We start from the raw sequence: 25,385 nt of genomic DNA, 5'->3' as shown, positions 1-25,385 counted from the left end.
CAACACCATAGTACCCTCCAGGCTCGTCATCAAGCTCGAGACCCTGGGTCTCGACCCCGCCCTGTGCAACTGGGTACTGGACTTCCTGACGGGCCGCCCCCAGGTGGTGAGGGTAGGCAACAACATCTCCTCCCCGCTGATCCTCAACACTGGGGACCCACAAGGGTGCGTTCTGAGCCCTCTCCTGTACTCCCTGTTCACCCACGACTGCGTGGCCACACACGCCTCCAACTTAATCATCAAGTTTGCGGACGACACAACAGTGGTAGGCTTGATTACCAACAACGACGAGACAGCCTACAGGGAGGAAGTGAGGGCCCTCGGAATGTGGTGTCAGGAAAATAACCTCACACTCAACGTCAACAAAACTAAGGAGATGATTGTGGACTTCAGGAAACAGCAGAGGGAACACCCCCCCATCCACATTGATGGAACAGTAGTGGAGAGGGTAGCAAGTTTTAAGTTCCTCGGCATACACATCACAGACAAACTGAATTGGTCCACTCACACAGACAGCATCGTGAGGAAGGCGCAGCAGCGCCTCTTCAACCTCAGGAGGCTGAAAAAATTTGGCTTGTCACCAAAAGCACTCACAAACTTCTACAGATGCACAATCGAGAGCATCCTGGCGGGCTGTATCACCGCCTGGTACGGCAACTGCACCGCCCTCAACCGTAAGGCTCTCCAGAGGGTAGTGAGGTCTGCACAACGCATCACCGGGGGCAAACTACCTGCCCTCCAGGACACCTACACCACCCGATGCTACAGGAAGGCCATAAAGATCACCAAGGACATCAACCACCCGAGCCACTGCCTGTTCACCCCGCTGTCATCCAGAAGGCGAGGTCAGTACAGGTGCATCAAAGCCGGGACCGAGAGACTGAAAAACAGCTTCTATCTCAAGGCCATCAGACTGTTAAACAGCCACCACTAACATTGAGTGGCTACTGCCAACACACTGTCAATGACACTGACTCTACTCCAGCCACTTTAATCATGGGAATTGATGGGAAATGATGTACATATATCACTAGCCACTTTAAACAATGCTACCTTATATAATGTTAATTACCCTACATTATTCATCTCATATGCATACGTAGATACTGTACTCTATATCATCGACTGCATCCTTATGTAATACATGTATCACTAGCCACTTTAACTATGCCACTTGGTTTACATACTCATCTCATATGTATATACTGTACTCGATATCATCTACTGTATCTTGCCTATGCTGCTCTGTACCATCACTCATTCATATATCCTTATGTACATATTCTTTATCCCCTTACACTGTGTATAAGACAGTAGGTTTTTTTTGGAATTGTTAGTTAGATTACTTGTTGGTTATTACTGCATTGTCGGAACTAGAAGCACAAGCATTTCGCTACACTCGCATTAACATCTGCTAACCACGTGTATGTGACAAATAAAATTTGATTTGATTGATTTGATTTGACATCACGCAAAGCGGCCACAACTGTCAGTAAGTGTCCATGATTGAGTCTTTGAATGAAGTGATTCAGATAAAACTGTCCAGTTTGAGTGTTTGTTGCAGCTCGTTCCAGTCGCTAGCTGCAGCGAACTGAAAAGAGGAGCGACACAGGTGCTTTGGGGACCTTTAACAGAATGTGACTGGCAGAATGGGTGTTGTATGTGGAGGATGAGGGATGCAGTAGATATCGCAGATGGGGGGAGTGAGGCCTAAGAGGGTTTTTATAAATAAGCATCTACCCGTGGGTCTTTTGACGGGTTTACAGAGTATAGAGTGCAGTGTCCTATAAGGAGCATTTGTGGCAAATCTGATGGCCGAATGGTATAGAACATCTAGCCGCTCGAGAGCACCCTTACCTGCCGCTTCCGTAATCTAGCATGGGTAGGATGATCATCGGAATCAGGGTAAGTTTGGCAGCTGGGGTGAAAGAGGAGCAATTACTTTAGCCTGCAGCTTTGATATGTGCTGAGAGAAGGACAGTGTACCATCTAGCCATACTCCCAAGAACTTGAATGAGTTGAGTACCTCAATCTCTAAACCATCAGAGGAAGTAATCACACCTGTGGGGAGAGGGGAATTCTTCATACCAAACCACATTACCTTTGTTTTGGAGGTGTGCAGAACAAGGTTAAGGGAAGAGAAAGCTTGTTGGACACTAAGAAAGCTTTGTTGTAGAGCATTTAACACAACATCCGGGGAGGGGCCAGCTGAGTATAAGACTGTATCATCTGCATATAAATGGATGAGAGAGCTTCCTACTGCCTGAGCTATGTTGTTGATGTATTATCCATCATCACTATTTTACTAGCATGACAGCAAATTGCATTCCTCTGCACTGAATGTAAGCTTCTTAATGAAATGGGATGCAAAGAAACAAGGAAAGCAAAGCCAATAAAGTAATGTGACACAAGTGTGTGTTTGGATTTGAATGTGTCCTTCACACAGTTGTGGTGCTCTGAGTCAGTGTACATCCTCATATACCCAGCCTCCTCTTTCTCTCGCCTCCACCCAGGATTACGTCTCCACTGCTTGCCTCAGTGACTCCATTAGATTTCAATTATGTCTCTTTTCCCCCCCGTCCTGTAAATCCAGGGAAGTGAGTAAGGAGAGAAAAGATGCTGTGTGGGGCAGGAATACGGGTGAGCGAGAGTGAGTAATGTAAAAAAGATTGGTGGAGATCGAGGCAGAAATACATTATTAAAAGATTGGTGGAGATCGAGGCAGAAATACATTATTAAAAGATTGGTGGAGATCGAGGCAGAAACACATTATTAAAAGATTGGTGGAGATCGAGGCAGAAACACATTATTAAAAGATTGGTGGAGATCGAGGCAGAAATACATTATTAAAAGATTGGTGGAGATCGAGGCAGAAATACATTATTAAAAGATTGGTGGCGATCGAGGCAGAAATACATTATTAAAAGATTGGTGGAGATCGAGGCAGAAATACATTATTAAAAGATTGGTGGAGATCGAGGCAGAAATACATTATTAAAAGATTGGTGGAGATCGAGGCAGAAATACATTACTAAAAGATTGGTGGAGATCGAGGCAGAAATACATTACTAAAAGATTGGTGGAGATAGAGGCAGAAACATATTATTTATTCATAATGATGATTCTATAATGATTTATAGATAGCACCCATTAACAGAAGGTAATCTCTTTTTATTTCTGTCTATTTCTTTGAAGTCAGTTTTATACTCCGGACTGGAACATCAATGCAGGGCAATGGGAGAGCCAAGGCTGTTTGTCCTCTGGAGTGGGATCAGTGTGAGAAAAAGGCTGAAGTGTGAGAGTTATCTGAAGCTGTTCTCTCCCTCACCTCCTGCTTCTAAAGCCAATCTCTTTGTCTCCTGGGTCACATTGTGCGTATTGATGATTAGTGTCCTCTCTTAACCTCTCTCTCGACAAAAAAAAAAGTTATTTCCCATTCATTTTTAATGCTCAACGTTGGCAGATAATGTGTCCCAAAAGAGCTACATTCGGTTATGGATTATACATTTAAGACCATTTTGTGCTATTACTATAAAGAATAGATGTAGTTGAGAAAAACAACAAACGACCTTAAAGCTAGGATCCTATGCTGCTATATCCATTTTTTGACTCATAAGTAAATGATTATATATATACACACACACACACACACACACACACACACACACACACACACACACACACGCACACGCACGGTGTGACATAGTTAATGTTGTAAATTACTATTGTAGCTGGAAACGGCTGATTTTTAAATGGGAATATCTCCATAGGCGTACAGATGCCCATTATGAGCAACCATCACTCCTGTGTTCCAATGGCATTTGTGTTAGCTAATCCAAATGTATCATTTTAAAAGGCTAATTGATCATTTGAAAACCCTTTTGCAATGATGTTAGCACAGCTGAAAACTGTTGTTCTGATTAACGAAGCAATAATACTGGCCTTCTTTAGACTAATTGAGTATCAGGAGCATCAGCATTTGTGGGTTTGATTACGGGCTCAAAATGGCCAGAAACAAAGACCTTTCTTCTGAAACTCGTCAGTCTATTCTTGTTCTGAGAAATTAAGGCTATTCCATGCGAGAAATTGCCAAGAAACTGAAGACTACTGTGTACTACTCCCTTCAAAGAACAGCGCAAACTGGCTCTAACCAGAATAGAAAGAGGAGTGGTAGGCCTCTGTGCACAACTGAGCAAAAGGACAAGTACATTAGTGTCTAGTTTGAGAAACAGATGCCTCACAAGTTCTCAAGCAGGCAGCTTCATTAAATAGTACCCGCAAAACACCAGTCTCAACTTCAACAGTGAAGAGGCGACTCTGGGATGCTGGCCTTCTAGGCAGTTGCAAAGAAAACGCCATTTCTCAGAATGCCCAATAAAAATAAAAGATTTAGATGGGCAAAAGAACAAAGACACTGGACAGAGGAACTCTTTTCTTTAAAAAAATGTTTTTTCTCTAAGTGACCCCAAACCTTTGACCGGTAGTGTCTATAACTTAGAAATGCCTTGTGAGCTTAGTTCAACGGTCATATCCAATGAGAACCCAAAATAGGCCTGTTTTACTCCAATGTTTGTAAACAATGTAAATGTTTTTGTTTTTTTTTAAACACTGTATAGCCTCAAAGCATGGTTAGAACTATCATTTTGACACCATATATTGTCAGTACTCATATCCATAGCTGTGCTGTGCCCTTCCTTGCTGTCTATGAATTTGAGTAGTTACATTTTCTCCATGCTCATCCCTCAGTTTTTTACCAAAAATAAGAGACAGGGGTGACTGCTTTGTTATTGTTTCAACTAAGGATTCTAGCTTACAATTTATTTCATTAAGATTCAATTCAGAGATCACAAATCAATTAGATCAATAAAGTACCATTAACTGTATTGAATGGGAATAGATTTTTCTTTCGGTTCTGTAATTCATTTGTCAATATAGATCCGTATGTGCATGAGAGTGAGTATACTATCCTACCTCTTTGAATGCAAGACAGATGAGGTGCATCACTGAGTAAGTTGAAAACCAATTTAGTTCATGAAACATCCGATTTGATCAGTGACCAATAGAAACCAGAACAATTGCCCTGCTCTAATTGGACCATACTGCAATGCATCATGCAGAAGAGACTTGTAGGGCCAATTACTTGATTGTTTGTGACAACTGTTTACAAAATGTTCTCTTTAAATGTATAAATAGATTCACGTACGTTTCAAACAGGTCAGTAGTACACTTCAAGTCCCCCCAGTTACCATAGTTCCTTTCTGTGTATTTCTACAGTATTGTAGAGTAGGTAAGAACAAGGACTAGTCAGGACATTATTAGAAGGCAATATGATCATGTGCCATTCTGCTTCATTGAAATCAATTAGATCAAATTCCATCTATGCATCAATATCACAGCCATTCAGTGATGAAGGCTGTGCCCTTCCTTGCTGTGATATGTGTATAGGTTTCATACCCATGTCTGCCTGTGGCATGTCAATGTTTCTTAAGCATCAGGTAGCCCATGGATAATGGATTGAGCTGGGCACAACAACCTGGCTGGCACTGAAGCTATGGAACCTAATCTGCTAGAACCATGCTGCTGGCAGCGGCTGATACAGCAGACAGGTCTGGTGTTCATTCAGGCCAAATGGCCCTGTTGTATTGGCACAGAGGTGAACAGTCAGCCCAACCATTATCTCAACAAACAGTGGGTGATACTGGAGGCCCAAGCCCACAAAAACAGCCAGGTAGGAGTCAGGGTGTTAATGGAGGCCCAAGCCCACAAAGACAGCCAGGTAGGAGTCAGGGTGTTAATGGAGGCCCAAGCCCACAAAGACAGCCAGGTAGGAGTCAGGGTGTTAATGGAGGCCCAAGCCCACAAAGACAGACCGGTAGGAGTCAGGGTGTTAATGGAGGCCCAAGCCCACAAAGACAGACAGGTAGGAGTCAGGGTGTTAATGGAGGCCCAAGCCCACAAAAACAGCCAGGTAGGAGTCAGGGTGTTAATGGTGGCCTAAGCCCACAAAGACAGACAGGTAGGAGTCAGGGTGTTTAATGGAGGCCCAAGCCCACAAAGACAGACAGGTAGGAGTCAGGGTGTTAATGGAGGCCCAAGCCCACAAAGACAGACCGGTAGGAGTCAGGGTGTTAATGGTGGCCTAAGCCCACAAAGACAGCCAGGTAGGAGTCAGGGTGTTAATGGAGGCCCAAGCCCACAAAGACAGCCAGGTGGGAGTCAGGGTGTTAATGGAGGCCCAAGCCCACAAAGACAGCCAGGTAGGAGTCAGGGTGTTAATGGAGGCCCAAGCCCACAAAGACAGACCGGTAGGAGTCAGGGTGTTAATGGAGGCCCAAGCCCACAAAGACAGCCAGGTAGGAGTCAGGGTGTTAATGGAGGCCCAAGCCCACAAAGACAGACAGGTAGGAGTCAGGGTGTTAATGGAGGCCCAAGCCCACAAAGACAGACCGGTAGGAGTCAGGGTGTTAATGGAGGCCCAAGCCCACAAAGACAGACAGGTAGGAGTCAGGGTGTTAATGGAGGCCCAAGCCCACAAAAACAGCCAGGTAGGAGTCAGGGTGTTAATGGTGGCCTAAGCCCACAAAGACAGACAGGTAGGAGTCAGGGTGTTTAATGGAGGCCCAAGCCCACAAAGACAGACAGGTAGGAGTCAGGGTGTTAATGGAGGCCCAAGCCCACAAAGACAGACCGGTAGGAGTCAGGGTGTTAATGGTGGCCTAAGCCCACAAAGACAGCCAGGTAGGAGTCAGGGTGTTAATGGAGGCCCAAGCCCACAAAGACAGCCAGGTGGGAGTCAGGGTGTTAATGGAGGCCCAAGCCCACAAAGACAGCCAGGTAGGAGTCAGGGTGTTAATGGAGGCCCAAGACCACAAAGAGCCATGTAGGAGTCAGGGTGATTCTGGAGGCCCAAGACCACAAAGAGCCATGTAGGAGTCAGGGTGATTCTGGAGGCCCAAGACCACAAAGACAGCCAGGGAGGAGTCAGGGTGATTCTGGAGGCCCAAGACCACAAAGAGCCATGTAGGAGTCAGGGTGATTCTGGAGGCCCAAGACCACAAAGAGCCATGTAGGAGTCAGGGTGATTCTGGAGGCCCAAGACCACAAAGAGCCATGTAGGAGTCAGGGTGATTCTGGAGGCCCAAGACCACAAAGACAGTCAGGGTGATTCTGGAGGCCCAAGACCACAAAGAGCCATGTAGGAGTCAGGGTGATACTGGAGGCCCAAGGCCACAAAGAGCCATGTAGGAGTAAGGGTGATACTGGAGGCCCAAGGCCACAAAGAGCCATGTAGGAGTCACATGTTATCATGATCTGTTGGTTCCAACGTAAAATATTTTTTATTTATCTAGGCAAGTCAGTTAAGAACAAATTCGTATTTACAATGACGTCCTACACAGGCCAAACTCGGACAACGCTGGGCCAATTGTGCGCTGTTCGACGTCCAAACGTCAGTCACTTGTACTGATCCAGGACAATGGATTAAAGTGAGCAAATTAAATGAATCTGACTTTTTTGTTGAGTGCTCCAGCTCTTTTCAACGTTGAATTAGTCTTTTTTTAGTAGTAGTATTTACTACAACTACTGGTGCTACTACTACCCCTGGTGCTACTACTTACTACTACTGCTGGTGCTACTACTACTACTAGTATTGGTGCTACTACTACCACTACTACTGGTGCTACTACTACTACTACTGGTGCTGCTGCTACTACTACTACTGCTGGTGCTACTACTACTACTACTACAGCTGGTGCTGGTGCTACTACAGCTGCTACTACTGGTGCTACTACTACTACTACAGCTGGTGCTACTACAGCTACTAATACTGGTGCTACTACTACTACTACTACTACAGCTGGTGATGGTGCTACTACTACTGCATTATAGATAGACTCATGATGGTAAATTGAATGGACTGCTCCTACCAATATAATCACATCTCTAGTGCATCATAAGGTCCAGTTTACAAGCATGGTAGAGTAATGAAGTGGACAGGTTGGAAAAGCCATCAGTGGACAGACAGACAGACAGACAGACAGACAGACAGACAGACAGACAGACAGACAGACAGACAGACAGACAGACAGACAGACAGACAAACACAGACAGACAGACAGAGACAGACAGACAGACAGACAGCGCACGTTGGCCCAGAGAAATGGACTATGCAGGTTAATTAACTGTCCCGAGAGAACTATAAAGCAATGGTCATTACCAGTGGTTCCTGCAAAAACAGTTCATCTTTAAAATCCATAAAAATCCACCTTCTCATTTGACAATAAGGGCTATTTATTCCTAAGGGGGCAAGAACACATGGGGAAACATCTAAGCCAGCTAAAATAACATTTGATGTAAAAAAAAAATCATTGAGGTTAGTCTAGTATTTTTCTTGACCCTAGGCACAAATGAATCACATCAATTGTTGGGACAGGCATGGGCTGTTCGGTCAGACAGTAGCTAAGCAAAATGTATGACAAATGCTTTACACTCATTCAAAAATATATAATTTGTGTTTGTACAACATGAATAAAGACATGTCCTACAGTATATAGTTATTAACCCTGACCTTTAAGACAAGAGCTATTCTAACACTTATTCCATGGGCTCAGATAGTAGGGGGGAAATCTTTCTCATCTCTTTTGGGATGTGAAAAGGTGATTGAGTGTATAATAAAAACTCCAGGGAGGCCGTTTTCATGATCTCCAGACAACTACTGGAATGGATCAAACAGCACAAACAACTACTGGAATGGATCAAACAGCACAAACAACTACTGGAATGGATCAAACAGCACAAACAACTACTGGAATGGATCAAACAGCACAAACAACTACTGGAATGGATCAAACAGCACAAAGAGAGATATATGGCAAACAAACATTTGACTCCCCCCTGATAAATGGTTTCTTCAAGAAAGACTGGATTTAAACCCTTCATTCTGAATTAGGAGATTCCCACACACACTCTCTGACAGCCTCCCACGCCGGATGGCCGTGTGCGTGCACTGCCTCAATGACACACTGCACACCCACTCTGGGGGCCGAAAAGAAAAGAAAAAACAAAGGCAGATTTCATTACACAGACACTTAGAAGGAGAATCAATACAGCCTTAGCAACATGTTACAGTGCTCTTCAAAACATCTCACATTGAAGGGCAGGAGATAGCAACGTCTGCTGGTAGTAAGAGGGCACTGACGTAGGAAATTGGTTGCATCACAGGTTTCCCCTCCCTGGCTGGTGTTGAAGGAAGCTTGTGAGAGCTGGGATGATGCAGGGATGATGGCTGAGGAAAATGAAAGAAAATGAAAGAACTGAGACAGAAGCCCATTTAAGATGGTATAGAAGGGCCTACTGCAAATGTCATCATAGATTGCTAGTGATAGCCTATGTGGTCAAACGAAAAGCAAACAAAAAGTAATGGATTATATGATGTAATATCTGATATCAAAGGCAATAGTCCCCTCCTGTACTCCCAATACTGAGTGACCAAGCAAGACTCCAACACCATCATTAAGTTTGTTGACGACACAACAGTGGTAGGCCTGATCACCGACAACGACGAGACAGCCTATAGGGAAGTGGTCAGAGACTGGCAGTGTGGTGCCAGGACAACAACCTTTCCTTCAACGTGAGCAAGACAAAGGAGCTGATCATGGACTACAGGACAAGGAGGGCCAAACACGCCCCCTTTCACATCGATGGAGCTGTAGTGGAGCGGGTCGAGAATTTCAAGTTCCTTGGTGTCCACATCACCAACAAACTATCATGGTCCAAACACACCAAGACAGTCGTGAAGAGGGCACAACAATGCCTTTTTCCCCTCAGGAGACTGAACATACTTGGCATGGGTCCCCAGATCTTTAAAAAGTTCTACAACTGCACCATCGATTGTATCCTGACCGGTTGCATCACCGCCTGGTATGGCAACTGCTTGGCATCCGACTAAGGCGCTATAGACGGTAGTGCGTATGGCCCAGTACATCACCAAGCTTCCTGTCATCCAGCGCCTCTATATCAGCCGGTGTCAGAAGAAGGCCCAAAAATTGGTCAAAGACTCCAGTCACCCAAGTCATAGACTGTTCTCTCTGTTACCGCACAGCAAGTGGTACCGGAGCACCAAGTCTAGGTCCAAAAGGCTCCTTAACAGTTTCTACTGCCAAGTCATAAGACTGCTGAACAATTAATCAAATGGCCACCTGGACTATTTACATTGACACCCCCCCTTTTGTTTTAACACCCCTGCTACTCTGTGTTTATTATCTATGGATAGTCACTTTACCCCTACCTACATGTACAATTTAACTTGACTAACCTGTACCCCCGCACATTGTCAGGACTGTCCTGTGAGGATCCGAATAAGTCAGATCAGCTTGCCAATAAATAACTTCAGCCAGACCACCTCTCACACTATAGAGGGGGGAGAAAGGAGCTGGTGGGGGGTTGACAGTTGTAAATCAAGGATTAGAACTTTCAGCTATCTCCCTCTTCAAATTCACACAGGAATGTGCCTTTGTTTCACAGACGTTTTCCCGGGAAATTCTAAGACGTTCTAAAGTGAATACTGGAACAATAATTCTAACATAGAATGTGGGCCAAAGAAAAATAATGTAAAGAAAAATAATGTAATTTTGATTGTTTTTTTGTGATGTCATTAAAAATGTAAAAAGTCTCCATCCTCTACATTGCGTATGAAATATGAAAAATTATTAAAGTGTTTTTAAGAGAGGGATGTGATATTAGAACCTATAAGAGGACATTGTTTCTATAACTTCATACAAGTGAGTAGTCGCCGCCCCTTGAGTAAGGTCAGAGAGCGTGTCAGCCTCACGAACCACCCCTTTTGAATGAACTGTATAAAACAATGGGTTAAGAATTAACATATCAGACCAGAGAGGCGTGTAGCTGCAGCTCACGTCCAAAGTGGTTTGAACTCTGAATATCAACATGAGGTAGAGGCGAGAAGCTCACCTCCTGGATAATCACTGGTACGGCTGATTAGCTGTCCTAAGTAAAGTATCTAGAAAAGCTCATTTAAGTGGGACCATCCACCACTTTTCAAACCATCCTATTCTACTACTCTCATCACCCCAGTGAGAACCATCGATACGGCTGGCTAGCCTATCTTCAAATAATAATCTCCCAGAGCGAGTGGAAGCAGAGTCAGCTGAACTCTCTGCCATTGACAGTTTTTTCTATTGTCTCTTTTTGGTCCATTTAGATTGTTAATGTAGATTGTTTACAAAAACAAATGTAAAAAATGTTATGTGTCTTGTTGTAGGCTCCTAAGTGGACCATAAGGTTAAAAACCAAACCAAATTAAGAAAACGAAACAAAAATAAAATAAAAAACTAAGTAACTCCACCAGAGTGTCTCTTTTGGGTCACTGTTGCCGGTCCCAAACCCGGATAAAGGAGGAGGAATTGTGACATTAAAAAGACAAGAATCGACAGAAGAAAGTTCATTTGTAGTTCTAAACATATTTAGGGTGTTTTTTACTCACTTTGTGTCTCTCCCACGACATTATTCCTCTCTCCTACAGCGTCCATCACAATTACATGCACATGGCCAATTATGGAAATTAGGTGATGGCGTCATTTAGCGACATCTAGCGACGTTTAGGACAGCCAATAGCTACTTTCCTTACTGAGGAGTTGGCAACACTGGCAGAGACAAACTACAAGTTGAACTCAGTGAGATATACTCCTAAATTGACAGAGCAGTATGTTTTAGCAATTTTACAGCTAGCTAGTTACTTCACATGCTGATATTGACTTTGATATTATTGTGTGTAGCTACAGTTGAAGTCGGAAGTTTACATACACCTTAGCCAAAAACATTTAAACTTAGTTTTCACAATTCCTGACATTTAATCGTAGTAAAAATGCCCTGTCTTAAGTCAGTTAGGACCACCACTTTATTTTAAGAATGTGAAATGTCAGAATAATAGGAAAGAGAATGATTTATTTCAGCTTTGATTTCTTTCATCACATTCCCAGTGGGTCAGAAGTTTACATACACTCAATTAGTATTTGGTAGCATTGCATTTCAATTGTTTAACTTGGGACAAACGTTTTGGGTAGCGTTCCACAAGCTTCCCACAATAAGTTGGGTGAACTTTGGCCCATTCCTCCTGACAGAGCTGGTGTAGCTGAGTCAGGTTTGTAGGCATCCTTACTTGCACACACTTTTTCAGTTCTGCCCACAAATCTTCTATAGGCTTGAGGTCAGGGCTTTGTGATGGCCACTAATACCTTGACTTTATTGTCCTTAAGCCATTTTGCCACATTTTGCTTGGGGTCATTATCCATTTGCAGCCAAGCTTTAACTTCCTGACTGATGTCTTGAGATGTTGTTCATATAATTTTCCTCCCTCATGATTCCATCTATTTTGTGAAGTGCACCAATCCCTCCTGCAGCAAAGCACCCCTACAACATGATGCGCCACCCTTGTGCTTCACAGTTGGGATGGTGTTCTTCGGCTTGCAAGCCTCCCCCTTTTTCCTCCAAACATAACGATGGTCATTATGACCAAACAGTTATATTTTTGTTACATCAGACCAGAGGACATTTCTCCAAAAAGTACGATCTTTGTCCCCATGTGAAGTTATAAACCATAGTCTGTTTTTTTTATGGCGGTTTTGGAGCAGTGGCTTCTTCCTTGGTGAGTGGCCTTTCAGGTTATGTCGATATAGAACTCGTTTTACTGTGGATATAGATACTTTTGTTCCGGTTTCCTCCAGCATCTTCACAAGGTCCTTTGCTGTTGTTCTGGGATTGATTTGCACTTTTCAGACCAAAGTACGTTCATCTCTAAGAGACAGAACATGTCTCCTTCCTGAGTGGTATGACGGCTGTGTGGTCCCATGGTGTTTATACTTGAGTACTATTGTTTGTACAGGTGAACGTGGTACCTTCAGGGGTTTGGAAATTGCTCCCAAGGATGAACCAGACTTGTGGATGTCTACAAATTTTTCTGAGGTCTTGGCTGATTTGTTTTGATTTCCCATGATGTCAAGCAAAGAGGCACAAATACATCAAAAGGTACACCTCCAATTGACTCAGATGATGTCAATTAGCCTATCAGAGGTTTCTAAAGCCATGACGTCATTTTCTGGAATGGCACAGTCAACTTAGTGTATGTAAACTTCTGACCCACTGGAATTGTGATAGTGAATTATAAGTGAAATAATCTGCCTATAAACAATTGTTGGAAAAATGACTTGCGTCATGCGCAAAGTAGATGTCCTAACCGACTTGAAAAAACTATAGTTTGTTAACAAGACATTTGTGGAGTGGTTGAAAAACGAGTTTTCATGACTCCAACCTAAGTGTATGTAAAATTCCGACTTCAACTGTATATAGAGATGCCTTGGACTAAATAAAGTAATGTTACAGAGGGTATATACAGTATGAAAGTATAGCAATAAAAGGTATAAACTGTCATTAAGGCACATCACTGATACAACCTGCGAGACAAACCAACCTCACAACAAGCTCAGGTTGTTGTGAGTTTGTTGTGACCTGACCTGAATAACCCGATAGGAAAGAACTAAGAGACCTGATACTTCAGACACCTGGGACAGCAACTCTACATCAATCAAAAGCTGCTGGTAATGGAGAAGTGTGTGTGTGTAACTGGATAAGTATATTAGAGAGCAATGAGCTTCACAAAGAAAGCTGATTATGCGTCACTAAGGAGTAGGTAAGCTGTGCCTCCCAGTCTGCCAGGAGTGTCCCCTGGTTTGTTGGTTGGCATGCACCATTAAGGTTACATCTATAAATTACGAGTCGTACGCACTGTGTGGAAACACTGGACATAATGCAATGGGACACATGAGAACATAGCAGTAATTTACTAGTGTGTTTTTGACCTCTAAAATAAACTCAATGGCCAGTTTATTAGGTACCCCATTCACAAAAATGGTTTGCGCCTACAGACAGTGAGTCACTTGGCTATATAAAAGCAGGCAGACAGGCATCGAGGCAGTCAGTTACTGTTTGATTGAATGTTAGAATGGGCAAAACGAGTGATCTAAGCGATTTCGAGTATGGTATGATCGTCGGTGCTTCCAGTATCTCAGAAATGGCCAGCATCCTGGGCTTTTCACACACGACAGTGCCTAGGGTTTACCGAGAACTGTGCAACAAAAAAACATCCAGTCAGCGAAAGTCTTGTGGGCGAAAACAGCTTGTTGATGAGAGAGGTCGAAGGAGAATGGCAAGAATTGTGCAAGCTAACAGGCGGGCACGAACACACAAGTAAAGGCACAGTACAACAGTGGTGTGCCAAACGGAATCGTGGAATGCACAACTCATCGGTTCCTTTCACGGATGGGCCACTGCAGCAGACGACCACACAGGGTTCCACTCCTATCAGATCAAAACCAGAAGAAGCGGCTCCAGTGGGCACACAATCACCAACACTGGAAAATTGAGGTGTAGAAAAACATGGCCTGGTCCACCGAATCTCGGTTCCTGTTGCGTCATGCTGATGGCAGAGTCAGGATTTGGTGTAAACAGCATGAGTCCATGGCCCCATCCTGCCTGGTGTCAACGGTACAGGCTGGTGGCAGTGGTGTAATGGTGTGGGGAATGTTTTCCTGGCACACATTAGGTCTCTTGATACCAATTGAGCAACGTTGGAACACCATACCTTGTAGAATCCATGCCCCGTGAATTCAGGCTGTTCTGGGTGCAAAGGGGTGTCTGTCCCGGTACTAAGTAAACTGGCCACTGGGTATGGGGGCTGACAGGGGCATACACAACAACACTGCTAAGGATGCTTAAATAGCCAAGTTTAGCCATTTGTTTGTAATGTGAGTAGCAAAGATCAGTTTCTCACAACACTGATACCAAGAGGATCCACCTGTCTGTACATAGCCATGTAAGTGTAAGAGAGCCATGCTATCACATCTCTAGCCCCCTCCAAAGAGGGACCTGATGGACGACTATCTGAAGAGCATGCAGATGCATCTAGGGATCAAAGTGCTCCTGCTGCAGGACACCAACAGCCTGGAGGCTCAGCTCAGCACCCAGCAGACCAGGCTAAAGAACTCCATGCTACGAGACGGTCAGATGACCTCCTGCTTCCTCAAGCACTGAGTGAACGGGACCGCCTTCCACACCCAGATTCTAATTCACAAGGCTCGAATGGAGAAGGGTATAGGGGACAATCGCATTTTATCACCTCCACTGATCCTCAACACGGGGCCCCCACAAGGGTGCGTGCTCAGCACCCTCCTGTACGCACTGTTCACTGCGTGGCCATGCACGCCTCCAACTCAATCATCAAGTTTGCAGACAACAGTAGTAGGCCTGATTACCAACCATGACGAGACAGCCTACAGGGAGTAGGAGAGCACCCTGGGAGAGTGGTGACAGGAAAATAACATCTCACTCAACGTCAACAAAATGAGCTGATCATGGACTTCAGGAAACAGCAGAGGGAGCACGCCCCTATCCACATCGACGGTACAGTAGTGGAGAATGTGGAAAGCTTCAAGTTCCTCTGCGTACACATCACTGACGATCTGAAATGGTCCACCCACACAGACAGTGTGGTGAAGAAGGTGTAACAGCGCATCTTCAACCTCAGGAGGGTGAAGAAATTTGACTTGGCTCCTAAAACCCTCACAAACTGGCTGTATCACAGCCTGGTACGGCAACTGCCCCACCTGCAACTGCAGGGCTCTCCAGAGGGTAGTGAAGTCTGCCCAACACATCACCCGGGGCAAACTACCTGCCCTCCAAGACACCTACAGCACCCAATGTCACAGGAAGGCCAAACAGATCATCAAGGACAACAACCGCCATTGCCTGTTCACCCCGCTATCATCCAGAATGCGAGGTCAGTACAGGTGCATCAAAGATGGGACCAAGAGACTGAGAAACAGCTTCTATCTCAAGGCCATCAGATTAAAATAGCCATCACTAGCCGGCTTCCAACCGGTTACGTAACCCTGCACCTTAGAGGATGCTGCCCTATTTACATGGACTTGGAATCAATGGTCACTTTAATAATGTTTAAATAATGATTACATACTGCTTTACTCATCTCATATGTATATACTGTATTCTATTCACTGTATTTTAGTCAATGTCACTCTGAATTTTCTCAATCTAATATTTATATATTTCTTAATTCCATTCTTTTACTTTTAGAATTTTTAGATACTAGCTCCAACAGTGCAGTAGTAACACTTGGGTAACACTTTTCACTACACCTGCAATAACATCTGCTAAATATGTGTATGTGACCAATAAAATTTCATTTGATTTGAATGCACAAAAACAGGTGAGGAGATCCTGAGGCCTATCGTGTGGCCCATTTATCTGTGACCAACACATGCATATCTGTATTCCCAGTCATGTGAAATCCATAGATTAGGGCCTAATACATGTATTTCAATTGACTGATTATCATATGAACTGTAACTCATTAAAATCAATGAAATTGTTGCATTTATATTTTTGTTCAGTATATACACTACCAGTCAAAAGTTTTAGAACACCTACTCATTCAAGGGTTTTTCTTTATTTTTTTTACTATTATCTACATAATAGCGAAGACATCAAAGCTATGAAATAACACATATGGAATCATATAGTAACCAAAAAAGTGTTAAACAAATCAAAACATATTTTATTTTTGAGATTCTTCAAATAGCCACCATTTGCCTTGATGACAGCTTTGCACACTCTTGGCATTCTCTCAACCAGCTTCATGAGGAATGCTTTTCCAACAGTCCTGAAGGATTCCCCACATATGCTGAACAGTTGTTGGCTGCTTTTCCTTCACTCTACGGTCCGACTCATCTCAAACCATCTCAATTTGGTTTAGGTTTGGGGATTGTGGAGGCCAGGTCATCTGATGCAGAACTCCATCCCTCTCCTTCTTGGTAAAATAGCCCTTACACAGCCTGGAGGTTGTCATGGAAAATGACATAGTAATCATGCAATCCCGTGTTTTACTGTTTAAAGAATTGTCTCTTGTTATATGTTAGTGTTTTTGCTAACCTGATACAAACTTGTCTTTGTGGGACTTAGTTGTATGAATAAGATTCTTATGACTAAGTTCCGCTTGGGTGCGACATCCCGTGGGTTTACTATCTACAGAAAGTCACATGTATGGAAACTTGCAGAAAATAGCACATTATAGTGTTTTGCTGTTGTGAATGCAGTTAGACGGTTGAGCCCTCGGGTTATCAACCTTGTGCTACCTTAAGTCTGCACAGACAACTAATGACCTTTAACACACGGTCTGCTGACTGCCACGTAAACAGAAAGGGGTTGCATTTCCTCTATAAAAGCAGAGACCCGGCTATGTTTGTTAAGCTTTCAACTCTGAACCATTCTTGGTGATGGTTGATTTGCTTCATTTTGGCAAATCTTATAATAAAAGTGTTGTTTGAAAGAATCTGCAGTCTCTCTTCCCTTTGATTAGATATTCCACAACCAGGTGTGTTGGGTCATTGTCCTCTTGAAAAACAAAATGATAGTCCCACTAAGCCCAAACCAGATGGGATGGCGTATCGCTGCAGAATGCTGTGGTAGCCGTGCTGGTTAAGTGTAGCTTGAATTCTAAATAAATCACAGACAGTGTCACTAGCAAAGCACCCCCACACCATAACACCTCCTCTTCCATGCTTTACAGTGGGAAATACACATGTGGAGATCATCGTTTCAACCTACTCTGCATCTGACATAGACACGGTGGTTGGAACCAAAAATCTCCAATTTGGATCCAGACCAAATTTCCACCGGTCTGATGTCCATTGCTCATGTTCCTTGGCCCAAGCAATTCTCTTCTTATTATTGGTGTCCATTAGTAGTGCTTTCCTGGCAGCAATTCAACCATGAAGGCCTGATTCACACAGTCTCCTCTGAACAGTTGATGTTGAGATTTGTCTGTTACTTGAACTCTGTGAAGCATTTATTTGGGCTGCAATTTCTGGCTGGTAACTCTAATGAACTTATCCTCTGCAGCAGAGGTAACTCTGGGTCTTCCTTTCCTGTGGTGGTCATCATGAGAGACAGTTTTATCATAGTGCTTGATGGTTTTTGCGACTTCACTTGAAACTTTCAAAGTTCTTGATATTTTCTCTATTGACTGACCTTCATGTCTTAGAGTAATGATGGACTGTCGTTTCTCTTTGCTTATTTGAGCTGTTCTTGCCATAATATGGACTTGGAATTTGACTAAATAGGGCTGTCTTCTGTATACCCTAACTTGGCTCAGATGCATAACATGTTTTACTTAAGGCACACCTGTTAATTGAAATGAATTCGAGGTGACTACCTCATGAAGCTGGTTGAGAGAATGACATGAGTGTGCAAAGCTGTCAAGGCAAAGAGTGACTATTTGAAGAATCTCAAATATATTTTGATTTGTTTAACACCTTTTTGCTTACTACATGATTCCATGTGTTATTTCATAGTTTTGATGTCGTCACTATTATTCTACAGTGTAGAAAATAGTACAAATAAAGAAAAACCCTTGAAATGAGTAGGTGTTCTAAACTTTGACTTGTTCTGTATATATACAGTATATATATTTATTTAACAGTGGAAAGCTGCATTTTGTACCATGTACTGCATATGATGGTCAATCTTACCATCACAGAGATGACAGGTATTGATTTAGTTTAGGTATCATGTGTTGGGATATCAACATGTCTTACTCTATATTCCTTGTGGTTTCTCCCATCTTGTTGATAAGCTGCAATGTTCAGCTTTTATTTTGTATGGGTTGTGGGCTGGAGGGGGGGTCAGCTGTTTGTGCTGGGAGGCTGTTCAAAACGTAATTGCTCATTTACAGTTGGCAACTACAGCCTTAACTGGCCCGATAAATGTGTTGCTGAGACGACAGGAGGACAGCTTTTTTGTGCAATGTTGTTTTGATGTTAAATCTCTTTTCAAAAGGGAGGCAGTGAGAATAGACGAGAAGCACAAAATACACTGTGACAAAACAGACTGTGTTGTCTGCATGGCACTACTTTATACATCCTATTCATAGATAGATTTTAAAAAGGTTAAAAAAAGAAAGAAAGAAGAGGTATTGAATTCAAACACAGTAACACCAGTTGGCGCATTCATCTTGAAGTGGAAGCATAAAGCAGTTTCTCAAACTTTGTGCCAGGGACCGGCAAGGCATGGCCTTCTTCCGTGGGACCGCTTGGGTAAAAAATTGACAATCGCTTTTTAAAATTCAAAATACACATTTTTCTATGTGTTTCTCTATGATATCTACTATCCTAACACAGAATTGCTTAAGATAGTAATAACATGGACCATCAAACAATTTGATTAGCTATTTTAGAATCACCTCGGGGTATCAGAAACAAATGTGTAAACCATTTTTGGGGATAAAACTAGAGTTTGGCCTCCCTGACATTATCTAAACAAATTCAAATAACATACAAAGATATGTCAAATCACGTAGGCCACATTTTAATTTGAAGGAATTATGGTTTGTAGTGATTGAAATGCATCAGAAAGTATTGGGAAGTTCAGGAAAACGATCTATCAACCGCTCTATCAACCGCTAAGCGGACATTGGAGGTTACTAACGTAACTGTGGTTCTATGAACTAAACATTCAGTGGATTTAGACGAACCAGTGCAATCAGCAGGACTTTTACATGAGGGATATGCCGCAGACCAACAGGCATTCCTCCACAGACCAGCGCCGGTCCACAGACCTGGGTTTGAGGCTGATTTCATGGAATTACTCACTATTGGGTGAACAGAGAACACAGGTTCAGAAGTAGCCCTGAGGTCAACATGAAGATATATTAACTGAAAAATTCAACGCTCAGGAGGAACACTTCATTCTACTGTTGAACCACCACTGTATGCCCACGTCAGTCCAATTACAAGAGTCAAGAGCCAGACGCCTCAGTGAATTGCGTTTAATTAAAAACAGATTAGAAAGGTTGGTACCATGACACTACAATTAACCCCAACAACCAAATTGTGTCTATCTTTCCTAAATTAACTCAATAAAACTTGTCTTCACCTTTCAATACTTCATTTTCCAGGGGGACATAAATACAAGAAAAGCAATTAGTGTAACAAAACATATGCAATTTAGAGACTAAGACATCAATAAAACAGTATATTCCATATTCTAAAAAACATCTATACACTAATGGTGGCTACACAACACATCAACTTTACATTTATTTATTCTCGGTCTCAAATCCCATTACTTAATTAAACTGTCACTCAATTTGTAATCCGAACAGTGATTGGCGACAAAGCTAGCTAGTCTGTTTGCAAGTCACCTCCGGGGAACCTTGTAAGGTGGGCAAAGGTTGGGTTGCTTCACAAGCCTCTCTGTCAATCATCACTAAATCCAGTGCACACACTTAACAAATCAGGCACACTGCTAACAATGTATTCCATCTCACAACGCTTACAGACATGTGTGCTACACGTGTTCACAGGCCAGATGTCTACTTCAGCTTTAAGCAAATCTATGAATTATACATGATTTCGAGATTTGATTGGAGGTCAGTGAAAAACTCAAAACCACTTGCACTTCCTGGTTCTATTTTGAAGTAGCGTGTGTTTGGGGGCATTACTTTATCCCCCTTCTAATGCCAAACAGCTCCATTAGCATCCAACAGCATCCATTATGTCACCTGGGTATGCAATGCCTCTCTATTTTTATGAGATTAGTACAACTACCCATTGTTTGTGTTTACATTTGTTTATTTATGAATAATGTACTCGGTTCACCTCTATGTTAATCTTCAATGGCCTCGCCTACTTCAGTGCTGCTAACCTTCTTCTCGTTCTCTTCCTGCATCCAATGTGTATACCATAAGATTGGTCTCAACCTCAGACCCAGAGGAGTGAATTACATTCCATGCACCTATGAGGGCACTTGCCAAAAGTGAGCCTCTGAAGGGTATAATTATCAGCGCTCAATAAATACACTGAACAAAAATATAAACACAACAATTTCAAAGATTTTACTGAATTACAGTCAGGGGTGAAAGTAGATGTAATTTCTTACCGATACCGCTTTTTTTTTTATACTACAAAAATGACAGGGTAGCCTCCTCTGCTGACACTGACAGACAGAGGAATAAAAACAATGTTGTCTGATCCATATAAATCGGCCTAAGAAAAAGGGAGACAAATACAACATGACATCCATCTTACCTGGAGGAGGAAATGATTGTTCAAAAACAAACTAAAAAGTGGCACTGACCCAATGATAAAGACAGTGAATATGTACACTCACCGGGGATATGGCACATGTTCTCGGCTGGTGCCAATAAGACAGGCTACTGTTCGCCTAATTAAGTTAAGAATAATGCTAACTAAAAGACAGATTGAAGTATTTTCACTGTCATCTCTTTACAACAATAGCTATTTATTTTCCACGATTGTATTTTTAAATATTGCGATATGCCTAGCTGGGTCTCTCTGCTTTTCACTGACAGTTGCAATTTAACAATCATCTATTTGGTATTTGCAGCGCGTGCTGCTCAAATTGCGACCCCTTCCGACTGTAGGCTATGAGATTTAAAACAATCCACAGGTTATTTATTTTAAGAAGCTAATAATCCTCTGTGGCCAAATCATGCTTTCTGGTGTAGTAGCCCACTTTTTATGATTTGTATTAGTTTCTGTATGGACAGGAGTAAGCAAATTAGGCTATATAATTTTGGCAATTAAATTTATTTTACTTCAGGGAAAGCTTAGCTTCCCCCAGCCTTATAGACAGCCGCCTATGCTTTATAATGTGGCATAAACAACCAGTCACAATGTTTTCATCTGATTGTCAAACAATCACTTAATAAAAGGCACCTCTGTAGGTAGGTTCCCCGTGCACATTTGTTCACTCACAAAATGGTTTCAGCATCCGAGCCCCAACAATGCACTGTGCACCCGCAATTTGATGAATGGAAAGAAACATCGGTTATAAAACACCTACATGTATTGTACTGACATTTTGCGATTGTCATTAGGCCTACACACACTGAATTGATGTTATCCAAGTGCACCTTGATCTCGGCCACTCATCTCCACCTTGACAACATTTAAGTGTTCTCCATAAACCACAATTTGGAGTGTATACCACTCGGTTTATCTGTGAGTTCGAAAAATGTTCATGCTGCTTACATGCAATAATGTTAAATAATGGTGTAATCGCAAAGAGTTTTTGGGGCATGTTGTGTGATAGGCTCACGTTTTACCCATACGGCTGTACCTGATCGCCTTACTTTCACCCCTGGTTACAGTTCATATAAGGAAAGCAGTGTATTGAAATAAATTCATTAGGCCCTAATCTATGGATTTCACATGACTGGGAAAACAGGTAGGGCGTGGATCAGAAAACACATCTCCTTCACATACGGTTGATCAGGCTGTTGATTGTGGCCTGTGGAATGTTGTTCCACTCCTCTTCAATGGCTGTGTGGAGTTGCTGGATATTGCCGGGAACTGGAACACGCTGTCGTACACGTCGAACCAGAGCATCCCAAGCTTGCTGAATGGATGGCATGTATTGTGAGTATGCAGGCCATAGAAGAACTGGGACATGTTCAGCTTACAGGAATTGTGTACAGATCCTTGTGGCATGGGACCGTGCACTATCATGCTGATACATCAGGTGATGTCGGTGGATGAATGGAAAAACAACGGGCCACAGGATCTCGTCATGGTATCTCTGTGCATTCAAATTGCCATCGATAAAATGCAATTGTGTTCGTTGTCCGTAGCTTATGCCTGCCCATACCATAACCCCACTATGGGACACTCTGTTCACAATGGATGACACCACAAGATGCCATGCATGTTGTCTGCCATCTGCCCGGGACAGTTGTGAAGAGCCCACTTCTCCAGTGTGCCAGTGGCCATCAAAGGCGAGCATTTTCCCACTGAAGTTGGTTATGACACCGAAATGCAGTCAGGACCATGGTTAGGATGACAAGCACGTAGATGAGCTTTCCTGAGATGGTTTCTGACTGTTTGTGCAGAAATTCTTTGATGTTGCAAACCCAGTTTCATCAGCTTTCCAGGTGGCTGGTCTCAGACGATCCCGCAGGTGAAGGAGCCGGATGTGGAGGTATGGTAGAATTTAAAGTGCCTTAATTATAACAACAACAAAAGACAGAATCATAATGTGTACCAGTAAGTAATATGCTGTTCAATTATCTTAATGTTGATTATACAATCTGTGTGCTCTTGATGTCTGATCTGAATTGTATAGGTTATACCTAGGACTTCCTATAGGGGCACACAGGGCTTCCCAGCTCACTCCTTACAAGTGACTTGAAGCCAAATCTCTGTGTGATTTATTTCTATATTTCCCCGTTAGGTATGAATGCAATTTTGAATGTATTTGTTAATGTCAGAATGTTACATATGTTACTGTGTTATTTAGTCAGCAGCAAAGGTGTTTAAAACATTCAAATGTGTTATTTGTATGTCTAGACCACTTTGAAATTAGCCATTTTGCTAGCCAGCTTGCTAGAAGGCTGCTCACTTGCACGAGGGCTTCATGATCAGAGCATGCCGAGAGGCCACGCACAGCTAATGTGTGTCTGGGTGAAAAAGAACAATGGAAAACTTTTGGCAAATGTGAACGTTGTTATCTAAAGCACTCTTTTCTACCTCATGGTTGATTTTACATGAAAAGACTCATTACAAGTGACTTGAAGCAGATGCTACATCTGTGTGATTTATTTCTAGATTTCCCCCTTTAAGGGGTATAACAGAGGTCCTGGGCTGGCGTGGTTACACGTGGTCTGTGGTTGTGAGGCCGGTTGGACATACTGCCAAATTCTCATGCCAATTGCATACTCCCTCAAATTGAAACATCTGTGTTTTGTGACCAAACTGCACATTTTAGAGTGGCCTTTTATTGTCCCCAGCACAAGGTGCACCTGTGTAATGATCATGTTGTTTAATCAGCTTATTGATATGCCACACCTGTCAGGTGGATGGATTATCTTGGCAGGGATGTAAACACATTTGTACACAAAATTTGAGAGAAATAATATGTTTGTGCATATGGAACATTTCCGGGATCTTATTTCAGATCATGGAACATGGGACCAACACTTTACATGTTGCGTTCATATTTTTGTTCAGTATAGATGAATAATAGTAGTTGCTGTTTTCTGACTGAAAGGATAGGAGAGAAAATATGAGACATGCAAAAACAAAACAAATCGGCTAGCTTCAAGAAATAAGGGCTAGATTCAACTCTGAGCGCCGAAGATCCCCATTATAGACCGATTGAAAATAAAAAGGAATTTACGATTGAGCCGACATCCTGTATGTAGTGTTTAGCATTTAGGCAGTCTCCACAAACGCGGGAACATTCTGTTTAAATATGAAATCTTCCGCGCTCCGGATTGAATCTAGGCCTTAGTCTCACGTGTCTGATTCAGCACGTTAGTCTGCAATATGAACACTGCAGGTGTTTGAACTGAGATGTTAAACTATATGGCAAGGAGACATACTGTACCTCAGATAACTAGATCGTTTCAGGTCAACCTTGTGTTCTCTACAGGTATGACAATAAATTGCTGTTTCGTTCTGAAATTACAAAAACACCCAAAGGGATGAAACATGGAATATATTAGAGACATTTTTATTGACAGTGGATACATACAGTAGTCTTAAAGAAATGAATAGTCCACTGGGCACGCTGTTGAGTACTACTGTGATGTGTATTTTGAAACCCCTTGATGATTACATCTGTTATTATTTATGAGGACTTTGCTGCAGCCGAGTTTGGCAGTTCAAACACTTAAAGTAAATGTATAAGTGGACAAGACTATTTAAATAAAGCACACAATCTTTAATCTACTGAAAAAGTGCAAAGTGTTACTCATCTGCTAAAACGTCTTTAATGGATGACTGGGCTTTTTAAAGAATGTTCCTCATCACATCTTCTGAACCTATGTTGGGGTATTTTACTGTAAACTTAATGATAGCATTACAAATAGATTACATGATCAGATTTTTTAAATGTTAAATATAAAAGTCTTAATAATGTTAAATGACAAATTAACTAATGACATACAATTACTGTATATCCTTCTTGATTTCAGACGGTTATGTAGACAAGCCTTGTATTATAGGTCTGGGCGATATGGCCTAAAAGTCATATCTCGTTTTTTCCCTTCTAATTTATGGGCGATTCACGATATCGCTCTGGATTTTAAAAAATATTCTCTCTAAATAAGCGTTGCTTAAAACCTACTAATAGTTTGACCAGCATTTTTGCAATACTCACTGACCTGGCGTTCACGTCTGTCAATAAAAATGTTTTGGGATTTTTTTTTTTTACACAAATTTAACCAGAACAATGCACAGGCACCAACAATGACCAACTTCTTGTAGCAGGCATTACAGAAA

At 42.4% G+C, this 25,385-nt stretch overlaps 1 protein-coding gene across 4 annotated transcripts in view; it reads right to left on the bottom strand.

The window, feature by feature from the left end:
- Window positions 1–8,907: 8,907 nt before the first annotated feature.
- Window positions 8,908–25,385, bottom strand: part of gripap1 (GRIP1 associated protein 1) — a 110,156-nt gene continuing 93,678 nt past the window's right edge. For all 4 annotated transcript variants that reach the window (XM_042304128.1, XM_042304129.1, XM_042304130.1 and 1 more), the window contains 2 exons: window positions 9,147–9,283; window positions 8,908–9,033 (listed from right to left, as the gene is read on the bottom strand). In XM_042304128.1, coding sequence (XP_042160062.1) covers window positions 8,934–9,033; window positions 9,147–9,283 — 237 coding nt within the window. In that variant the 3' untranslated portion in view covers window positions 8,908–8,933. The remainder of the gene's footprint in view (window positions 9,034–9,146; window positions 9,284–25,385) is intronic.

This window comes from Oncorhynchus tshawytscha, linkage group LG22, assembly GCF_018296145.1.
Source record: "Oncorhynchus tshawytscha isolate Ot180627B linkage group LG22, Otsh_v2.0, whole genome shotgun sequence".
Taxonomy (NCBI): Eukaryota; Metazoa; Chordata; class Actinopteri; order Salmoniformes; family Salmonidae; genus Oncorhynchus; species Oncorhynchus tshawytscha.
This window is presented reverse-complemented; position numbering and strand designations above follow the sequence as displayed.